Source organism: Zingiber officinale, chromosome 1B (genome assembly GCF_018446385.1).
Source record: "Zingiber officinale cultivar Zhangliang chromosome 1B, Zo_v1.1, whole genome shotgun sequence".
Taxonomy (NCBI): Eukaryota; Viridiplantae; Streptophyta; class Magnoliopsida; order Zingiberales; family Zingiberaceae; genus Zingiber; species Zingiber officinale.
In genome coordinates, this window is record NC_055986.1 from 167443112 (window position 1) to 167454079 (window position 10968).

At 40.4% G+C, this 10968-nt stretch overlaps 1 protein-coding gene and 1 long non-coding RNA gene across 2 annotated transcripts; one reads left to right on the top strand and one right to left on the bottom strand.

Annotated features, from left to right (window-relative positions):
• The first annotated feature begins 2916 nt into the window (after positions 1-2916).
• LOC121989603 (putative disease resistance RPP13-like protein 3) lies at positions 2917-6233 on the top strand. The gene is made up of 2 exons (XM_042543745.1): positions 2917-3463; positions 3672-6233. The coding sequence occupies exons 1-2, from the start codon at positions 2973-2975 to the stop codon at positions 5863-5865; spliced, it is 2685 nt and encodes an 894-aa protein (XP_042399679.1). The 5' UTR covers positions 2917-2972; the 3' UTR covers positions 5866-6233.
• A 184-nt stretch (positions 6234-6417) lies between these two features.
• On the bottom strand, positions 6418-7264 carry LOC122019221. Its single transcript, XR_006121979.1, has 3 exons — positions 7151-7264; positions 6735-7056; positions 6418-6653 (listed from the first exon to the last, which is right to left on the bottom strand). It is a non-coding gene; the product is annotated as an uncharacterized LOC122019221 (long non-coding RNA).
• Between the last annotated feature and the right edge of the window lie 3704 nt (positions 7265-10968).

The following is a 10968-nucleotide window of genomic DNA, read 5'->3' on the forward strand; positions in this document are numbered from 1 at the left end:
ATTGTGGACCTCACAAATAAGGAAAGAGACTTAGAAGCTGGGTTCAATATTTTAATCCCAGCGTCTTAAATTTTAACGATAGGTAGCAAAGAGAACAAGAAATGAGCCGGAAAAAATCTGTATTGTGGATGCAAAAAGGGATTCCCAATGCAAAAAGGAACTCTTGTGCACCATCGTGGAGCAAGTTTTTGACAGAATGGATAACCACGTGAGGGATATGGAAGAACTAGAGATAAGGAGGCTCTTAAGGTTCAGAAGTTATCTGATCGTGCTGGATGATATAAGGGAGGTGGCAGCTTGGAATGCAATCAAAGCGGGTTTTCCAAAAGGATTGACTGTAGCATTCATGCGAAGCAACTAACACATTTATGGATTGCCGAGGGTTTCGTAGGACAAATAATGGATCGCACAATGGAGGGCCTTTCTGAGACACAATTAGAACATCTAATTAACAGACAGGTCTATGGTGCAATTGGAAAGAAGGGGCCGGGTATCTTTGAGCAAGAGGCAACTGTTCGAATTCATCATGATCTTCTACTAGATCTAGAGCGTCTGAAGCTAGCGAACTCAACTTTTAATTTATAGGTCCATGAACAACATAGACGCGCGAGGATCCAAAAGCTTTGCGGCACTGAAAATATCAACAGGTATATTGCATTGAATTGCTCAACTACTATTTATCCAAAGGAAGATTTCATTGGAACAATGATATTTACCGATCTTGGAGCTAAGTTCCTCAGTGTCTTGAGCCTACAATTGATAGTCATTCTAAAATCTAAGTCGCATGATTTCTAGATAATTAAAAAATTTGAATAGAAAAACTAATAATAAGAAAATCTAATTTCATTTGTAAACTTGACATAATAATTAAATACGAAATATTATAATTACAAACAATTTAAATGTAGTGAACTTGTCACCCATTATATAGTGTACATTTATTGTCAGTCTATAGCCCATAGATAATGAATTCTACATATATGAAATCTACATCTAATAATTCAAAAATTTAATAACTTTACATTAAACAACGTAAGGGATTCCGTTCATATTAATATATATAAATTATAATTAAACCCATATAATATATGATCCGGAGATAGTGGGGGCAAGGGAGGGATTAAGGAGAGGGATAAGGGTATTTTTGTCTTTTGGGCGCATTGAGGGTTTGGAGGGCTTTTAAGCACTGTTCACAGGTCGTGAAAAGAGAGGAGGGAGGGGTTTTTCGTGGTTCTGCCGCCGCCACATAAAGGAGAAAAAGAAGAGCTTCTTCTGGATCCATCTTCAACGACGTCGAAGGAGGCCGCCGGCGACGATCATCTTCGAGCCACCTCCTTCCTTCTCTCTCGACATCGTGTCCTCTCGCCGTTGTTGCCAGCGCATCTCGCGTCTCCGCCACCACCGAGCCGTGGCTCCATGCCACCGCGCCCTAACCGCTAGCATCGTCTGTTCCTTCTTCGCCGGAACCGGTCGCGGGCCGCCATCTCCTCTTCTTTTCTTCGCGCAAGCAGCGTTCCGCCGACAAGCATCACAGTGAGTTCTCCATGTCTCCACCCCCAGCGACGGGTGCCGCTGCTGCCGGCCAGCGCCGCCTCCTCCAGTTGCAGCCGGCTTCCCCCGGCGTCACTACTACTTCCAGCGACTATCATAGACACCGTCGGCGTCTCCAGTAGCCCCAGACACCTCCTCCACCGCTGCCGGCACTTCTAGTGGCTGTTGCCGACGACTACAGTGGGTACTGCCTCTTGGCAGCAGTCCACCGCCATCATCCGTGCGGTAGTTCGTCGCCACCCTCCGAGCAGCCGCCGTTCAGGTAACGTACTATGTCTGTATGCCGGCCTGCGAGCCGAGAGGGTATTCGGCCTTCGTGCCGCTGTTGTATTCTATGAGTCATTCGTATCATCCGGCCTGTGCGTCGGCCTGTGAGCCGTTATATTGTTCCGGGCCGCTACTACTCGATTAGCGACACGACCAGTTCATCCATCCATCCGAGGGCGCCCCCCTGGGCCAGGGTAAGTTCTCGTACTCGGTATCTGTTCATTTTATTGCTATACTATTATGCGGTTACTTATATGTCTGTGGGATTCGCCTCGAGCACCGAGGTACCAGAGACCGGGAGAACCCGGTCGCTGGATACAGGTACAGTTGACCGGAGGAGGACTTCTGACGATCTGGTCAACGCAGCGGACAGATTATCAACCGGGTCATGGGGATGCAGTCAACCTTCCAGACACGTCATTCCGACAGGTTCGTCTTCTCAGCTTCCCGATAAGATCAATATAATAGAGATAAAATCTAAGCAAAATTTGCCCATTGAATGCTTACCGGAGGAGACAGTGGATTTGATCCTGTTGAGGTATCTCAATCTGAGGAGGTCAAAGATAAAGGAGTTGCCTTCATCCATTGAAAACTTATCCACTTGTAGACTTTAGACATCACATATACTTCAATTAGGTGTCTACCAGATGGATTTTGGAAAACCCGAACACTGAGACATGTTTCACTCAATAATGATAACACAAGTAAGCCCAAAGAGACATACTGCTTGGAAGATATCCAGACACTCTGGATGGTTTCCAGTGGTCGGTGGGTAACGGATGGTGCATTGGAGGAGAGGACTCGTCAGTGGGTAACTTATACGATCAAAGTAAATAAATAATTCAGAACTAGTTTTATCTTTGCCGAGATAATTTGATGGATTGAATTGTATGACTTATAAGTTTATTTAGTGGAATATTATAATTAACTAACTTGGTAAATTGGTTGTTTATTGCCTTCAAGAAAAGCTGATGTGGCAACATAGGAGAAGATTTTAGGTTTATGTTACAATTGGACTTGTAGACGATCCTTATTATATAATGATGTGCTTAGCGTAAATATGATAAAGACTTATCGTTGACTTGTTCCTACCAAGTTGGCCATTTGTCGTAAGATATGTACTGGTTTGGTCGATTGATTTGCAGAAAACAGAAATGGCGTCTACGGTGGTGAACTTGGTGCTGGGGAAGCTTGGCGAACTTGCTTCCAGCGAGGTCGCCGGCCTCCTCAACGTGGGTGCACAGATCGCGTCGCTGACGGAAACACTGGCACTGATTCAATCCCGTCTCAGAGATGCCGACCAGAAACCCAGATCCGAGCAAAGCCACTCTTTGCAGGAGTGGATGAGACAGATCCGGAACTTGGCGTTCGAGATGGAAGACCTGGTGGACGAATACGCGACGCGGCTAGGCCGCGCTTCAGCCGCCGGCGGCCGGAAGAGCTGTCTCCGACGCATCGCCGCCTTCCCCTCCCGGATCCTCACTCGCCATCGGCTCGCGAGCCGCCTGCAGGACATCCATGCCAAATTTCAAGATTTATGCAAACAAACGTCGCAACTTGGCATCCAAGCTCCGTCCTCCTGGCCCACCTCCTCTTCATCCTCTTACTCCTCTTCCTCTGCGGCTGACGCAAGGCTTGCTCGAAGGTAAAAAAATTCCCATTAACAATCGTTTTCCATCTATTATATTAGCATCTATCTTCATGGTTAGCTTTGTTGGATCTTTCAATGATGTCCTCTAGTGGACGATTGGGTTAGAACAAAAACTTGTAATGAAAGCATCTCTTCTTACTCATGATCGCACGAATTTTGACATCGAGAAAAATTATATGCTAATAAATCTTTACGTCTGCAGATGCGAACTAGAAGAAGACATTGTCGGTTTTGATGAAGATATGAAAGACATCAAAAGGCAACTATTTGACATTAGTTCAACAGATCGCGTTGTCCTTTCGGTTGTTGGTCCTGGGGGTTTGGGCAAAACAACGCTGGCTAATAAGGTCTACAAGAGTGCAGATGTCAAAAACTATTTCCAGTGCAAGGCATGGGTGTCCGTCTCACAGAACTATGGGGTCAAAGAACTCTTGTGCAGCATTGTGAAGCAAGTGTTCGACTTCAACGATGAGCAAGTAAAAGGTATGGAAGAACTAGAGATGAAGGAAAAGTTGTCCGAGCACTTGCGCGACAGAAGGTATCTAGTCGTGATGGATGATATTTGGCAGGTCGCAGCTTGGAACGCCATTAAAGCAGCTTTCCCAAAAGAATCGGCAGGATCCAGAGTGTTGCTGACCACGCGCAAGATGAACGTTGCGAACGTTGCAGATGTTCCTCCACACGAGCTGAAATTTTGGAATGTCGAAGAGAGCTGGAATTTGTTCTGCAGGAAAGCTTTCCGCACAACATCCTGCCCACCTGAGTTTGAGCGATTCAAGGAAGATATCTTCAGAAAATCTAAAGGGTTGCCTCTTGCCATTGTGGTACTCGGAGGACTTTTGAGAGGTACAAGTCAAGCTAGTGACTGGAGGAAAAAGCTGGATTATATTTCTTATGAATTCAGAGAAGGAGAAGACCAAATCCAAAGTATATTAGCTCTCAGTTACCATGATCTTCCGCATCATTTGAAGCCTTGCTTCCTCTATTTTGCAGCCTTTCCTGAGGACTATATCATTGCTGCAGAGAGGATAATACATTTATGGATCGCTGAGGGTTTCATACAAACGAAGGACAAAGTGGATCAAACAATGGAGGACCTCGCGGAGGCATATTTGAAGGATTTGACTGACAGATCCATGTTACAAACGGAAAGAATGAATCATTTTTATGTACAGTCAGTTCGCATTCATGATCTTCTTCTTGATCTAGCACGTCATGAAGCTCGTGAGCTTAACTTCTACAGGTCCATTAATGACAGAGGTGACGATCCAAGAGCTTTACGGCGTCTCTGTGTCACTGAAAATGTCAACGACCATGTCTCGTTGAACTGTTCTACCAATAAACTACGGTCACTTGTAATTTATCCGAATGAAGGTTTTCAGAGAACGCTGGCAGTTACCGTCGCCGGAGCAAAGTTCCTCAGGGTCTTGGATTTGGTAGAAATACCCATTGAACACTTACCAAAGGAGATTGGGGACTTGATCCTGCTAAGGTATCTAAATTTGTACCAATCGAAACTGAAGGAGCTGCCTTCATCCATTGGAAACCTCATCCACTTGCAGACTTTCAATATACAATTTACTGAGATTCAACATTTGCCGGATGCATTTTGGAAAATCCGAACACTGAGACATGTATTCCTCAATGAGGAGAATACGAGCATGCCTAATCCGACATACTGCTCGGAAGACATTCAGACACTATCGAATATTTCAAGTGGTCCATGGGTATGTGATGGTGCACTGGAGAAGCTGAGAAATCTTCGAAGATTGTATTTGAGAAACTTGTCCAGCTCTGATGAGGATGCTTTAGCGAATGCAGTCCAGAACCTTTCCCGGCTCGAGATGTTGGCATTGATTGGAGAATCCTTGCCGGTGAGCCTCCTAACTTCATCTTGCTACCATCATATTCAGATTATGGATTTGGCAGGACCATTGGTAAGACCTGCAAGGATTCACGTAGAGGCGGAAAATTCCAGGATATTTTCCAACCTGATCTCTCTTGCTATTGTGAACACAAGGTTGGAAAAGGATGAAGATATTGCATTGCTCTCATCTCTAGCAAACCTGGAGAATCTTCTTGTGTGTCTTGATGCATTTGTAGGAAGAGTTTTGGTGTTTCCAAAGGGAGGTTTTCCTCGTCTCCAAGGGATCGTACTGTATAGAGTGAGCACCTTGGAGCAGTGGGAAGTGGGAGAGGGAGCAATGCCTCTCCTTCAGCATCTAAGACTTTGTGGCTGCATAAATATGAGAAAGCTACCAGAGGGACTTGTAAGATTGACTGAGCTCAAACAAATTGAAATACGGGAAATGGAAATGATAGAGAGAAGGGTAAACAAGGATACTGGAGAAGATTATCACAAGATCAAGCATGTTCCTTGCGTTGTAATAAATTGAAGGACGATGACAATATCTGATGACACCCAAAAATTAATCAGGAGGAACAAGTCTTGCTAGAAGCTGAAGGTCTTTTGCTATCCGCTGTAATTATTTCTCGATTTATTCTAGTGGCTGATGGAAAATTTCCGTAAGATCATATTTGAACACTCCAGACTCATGTTACCAGCCTAATTAATCATTAAAGGCCCTTTGTAGCAGACAGAAGTCTAAAGCGCACACAGAGCTAGACAACCACCCACTTTGTGTGCTAACATTGGCGTGCCTTTTTATACTATGTATTGTGTTAAATTGTCAATTTAGAAACATTTAATACTAATCTTGAATAATGTAAGTTTGTTTTATGTTATATGTGTGATTCTTGCTCAGTGATACAACGCGTCGGAACACAATTCATTTATAAATCAAACTGAAAGAATTCAAATGGAAACTACCATTTCGATTAAAGACAGGCAAACTCGACATGAACATGGACGAACCATTTAGTGACAGTAAAACAGATTGCTCTCCATCTCATCTTGCATGAGCTAATCGCAACTGAGAAGAGAGTTATATTCTGTGTCAATTCTTGCAAAACAAAATTTGCATCAAGACTTCAAGCCTTCAACACTAGTCGGTGGGTCTCGCCATGAGAGTTTTCGCTTACCGGTCTTCTTTGAGTTGTTTCCAAGATCTCTGCAACTCACTAACTTATCATTTGAGCCTCCTCCAATCATAGGCACTCTATTGAGTCTCTCCATTTGTATGTAATACTGCTCCAACTGAAACTTGTTCAGTTCCTCCCAATTCTGTAATTAATAACTGAATTAATATTGCATGTCTACAAAAGATGAAACTGTATTACAAGTTGTTGGGTATGGTCAGTATACCTTAAACAATACTTCATTCTCACGTACTAGCATTTGTAGCTTCCATTGTCATCATGTTTTGAGGGGGGCCTTCCTAAAACCCGAAGATTGTGCAACACAAAGAGATTTGGTTGGCTTTTTCTGAAACATCTTTTTAAACTGATACTGTGATGCATTTGCGTACAAGTTATCTATAGTGTAGTTACTTGTACGTGCAGCTCCAGATACTTTGGGTTTCTTTTCTGTAGGAGGTTTGATCACTGGAATTGTACTTGATGGTTCCTTCAATCTAACTTGCTGATACGGGTTTGCAAGTGAGGTATCAAGTTTTCTTCTCAAAAATCTAGGATGAGACGTTCAAAACAGGCAATTATCTTTCTGAAACAGATAAAAAAAATTCAACTGCAGACGATTCATGTCGAAACAAAACGTAATACCGGACTTCAGCCAAGAGTTTACGTTTCCTTAGTCTTGCCTCCAGCAATCTCCTCTTCTTTTCTTCAGTTTTCTGCAAATGAAAACAGTTCAGAATCCTGATAAATTGTTGAATGGGCTATAGAAGTATCTATTGGAAGCAAACACAAAACGGTTCGAGGATTTAGCACACTTTCATCTAGTGGCATAAAATTTACAATGCAAAAGCATTGATTTTCATATAAATACAGAGATATTTGAAGCTGCAGAAACATAAAGATATCAATATGAGACTCTGACCAAGAAATCTCACTAATCCGTGTGATATGGCAAATTCCACTAAATATATCGACCAAACTGTTAAAAAGAAATACTGTCTCTGTTTGGATGGGGTGAGGTAAGGTTCATTAATGGAAGGGGATGGGGAAGGGAGGGAAAGGAAAGGAAAATAATATATTTATCTTACCCTTGTTTGGAAGGGAGGGAAAGTTTATGTGAGAGGAAAGGGATGGAATGAAGGTTAAATATATAAATTTACAAAAATATCCTCTTATACTTTTAATAAATCTGCATGTGAAAAAATAAATAAGGATATAATTGTAATAATTTCCCTTTACCCTTCCTTACACCCCAATTTGGAGTGTAAGGAATTTCGCTTATTCCCGAGCATGCAATAGGAGGTTTTACCCTTCTCTCCCCTTCCCTTTCATAGCTCACTCTCTCCCAAACAAGAGTAAAAATTCATTTTACCCATGTTTATCTTTTCCTTCCTTTTACTCACCTCCTCACGCTTGGATCGAATAGAAACCAATTCCTTTCAGGAGAACGAAGGCAAATTATATGACTCGAAAAACCAATAGATTGATTTACTGCAAAAGGGAAAAGATATTGATTCGCAAAACCCTAAAATCAAAAGTGACTCGAAAACCACAACATCCCTCTGGCGAAACAAAGTTTAAGAGAACGCGTCTCACCTCAAGAAACTCCGTATAATCTTGCGAGAGAGACAGGAATCTAACTCTTTTCCTAGCATCATCTCTATAAGGGGCGCACGAAGGGGATGGCGAGGGCTCCTCGGCAACCCTCCTCGTCTTCTTCACCGTCATCCTAACCTCCACCCACAGGACCAAGAAAAAAGGAAACAAGCAGCAAAGAAGAAGGAATTGATTGGCAAAGAAGAGGCGATAAAGACGAGAAAGGTAGAAATAGAGAAGGGAGGATGGGGAAGGAAGGGCGGTTGGGGAGAAAAGGGGTTGTTTCTAGACCTTCTCGGATTGCATTGACCAGGACAGAATCAGAAAGAGAGCACCACCCGCCATCCTGCGATGTTTCTCCTTTGATGGAGGAGGAGGATTCGATTTGCTCGATTCCTTCCATGCTCGATTCCTTCCATCTCCGGATTCTGATTTTGTTTCCCTTCTTTGATCAAACTTCATTTTTTTTTCTTTTTTTATTCCGATTATTTCGTGGGCGGTTGGTCGGTTACAGATCTTCTCGCCATTGCGCGGCGCGGCAGGACGCAGCAGGATGAACTCGGTGCCATCGAATCGCCCTATTCTGCAAAATCACGAATAAAAATTTGTGTGGATTCCTAAAATAAAATAAAAAGTTTGAAAAAAGAAATATAATTTCTATATTAAGACCCATCAAGTGTAATTGTGTGTATAATAACCATATTTAGTAAATAATAGTTAATATAATCACAATTTACGCATAGTCTATAATTATCAAAGTGCATACTAATTTATTTAGCTTTTCTATTCTACCTCTCTTAGCAGCCGAATGCAAATTTAACATCTCTGTCCATCATTCTCTCTCCACTTGCTAAGGCTTTGTTTACTTAGGAGAGTAGAAATTAAAATTAAGAAAAAATTTCTATGATGGAAAAGTTTTTATCGTTTATTTCATTAAAATTTTTCGAAAGAAAAGTAATTTAATCCATCGGCGGATAATTTTGGAGCCAAAATTGATCATCTCAAAATCGGACAGAAAACAGTGGATGGGAAAAACAATGGCGCATGTACCCCTTTTGTATTCACAAAATTACATTATATACTAAAAAAATGATGTAGCCTTTTTAACTCACAAAATTACACTATGTACCAAAAAAATGACGCATACATCCTTTTTTATTTACAAAATTACATCATAAGTATTCACCTTCCTCTATCAAGGTAAATAAGTGTGCAAAGAAAAAGATTTCTTTACCCTTTCTTTTCTCTTCCTCCAAAGATAACTTTCTATAGTTGATTCCTTTCATTTCCTCATCCACACTCTAGAATAAATATAGCATAAATCTCTTTCTTCCTCCCTCCCCCCCCTCTCTCTCTCTCTTCACTCTCTCTCATTTATCGATTTATTCAATTCAGTTTTTCAAAACACTACCACTAGATCGAAAATAATAATGGATGACATATTTAAATTTCTTATAACATAAAAAATAGATAAGACTTGAAATGGGTGTAAATAAAACTCTTTAGGTCAAACGGTGGATTTTGACTAAACTCATTGATTGATCTAAAGAGCTTCAATTGCACTTATTTTAGGTCCTATGGATTTCTAAGGTTATAAGAATCTCAAATATGTTATTTATTATTTATTTTAGCTTCTCTGGACATGTTTAAGTGTTATTGAAAGAATCAATCGAAATTTCAGATAGGCCTGATATGAACTCATATCTGGCCAAACGTGTAATTTCAGTCGATTTTGGTCGAAATATGTTAATTGACCTAAAAAGCTCCGATTGTATTTATTTCATATCTTATAGATTTCTGAGGTTGCAAGGAGCCCAAATATGTCTTCTATTGTTTATTTCGACTTCTCCGAAGGTGTTAAAATGTTATTAAAAGAATCAGCTGAAATTCCACATTAGACCAGAAACCCAAAATAAATAATGGAGGGCATATTTAGACTCCTTACAACCTTAAAAATCCACAGGACCTGAAATTGGTGCAATCAGAACTCTCTAGGTCAATTAATGGATTTCGACCAAAATCGGTTGAAATTTCATGTTGGGCCCGATATGAATTTATATAATGCTCAATGCGGGTATGATATGAGTTTAAAAGGTCAAGCTCAAGAAGTAACATAGAATAGATATCAAAATGAAAAAACTACTACTCAATCAATACAAATAATAGAATCATACACTAAAGTCGATCAATGATATAAAAAAGACAAGTAAGAACTATCCACACCTCAAATATAACTCGTGCCAAAATAATTTCCACGTGAGATGCTCGTCTCAAATCAAAGTCTCACAATCACATAATGTACAGAGCTAATCATATATGCAACATCTAGCTAAACTAAATCTCAAACTAATTAGAAAAAACCTAATCAAAATGATTAACCTCGATTAATCAATTGCATTGATTGAATTAAGTTTAACCCAATATTATCAACTCTTTAATTGAATCATATAACCATTCATTACTAATATGTCAACTTAATTCAACATACCTAATTCATTTGATAACACGATTAAATCATCATTTATCAACAATCATATTCTTATTAATCTCTTATTCATTCATAATATTAAATACTGCTCCTATGGAATTAATCCAACCCAATTAGTTAACCTTTCGTCTTAACATGTTTCAATTATCTAATCAAGTCATGAATTAACAAACCAACTAATAAATTCAACTAATTAATGAATCTACCACCCCATTATCTCTTTTCACCTTAATTGATTAAACATCAACTTTAATCAACCTACTAATGATCAGAATTTAACCAAGTTAAATCCATTTAAATCTTCCATCCACATTTCTAACCAATTACTCGGTTAACTACTCAAAATCCACAAAATAAGAACTCATGTATTGAGTTTCCT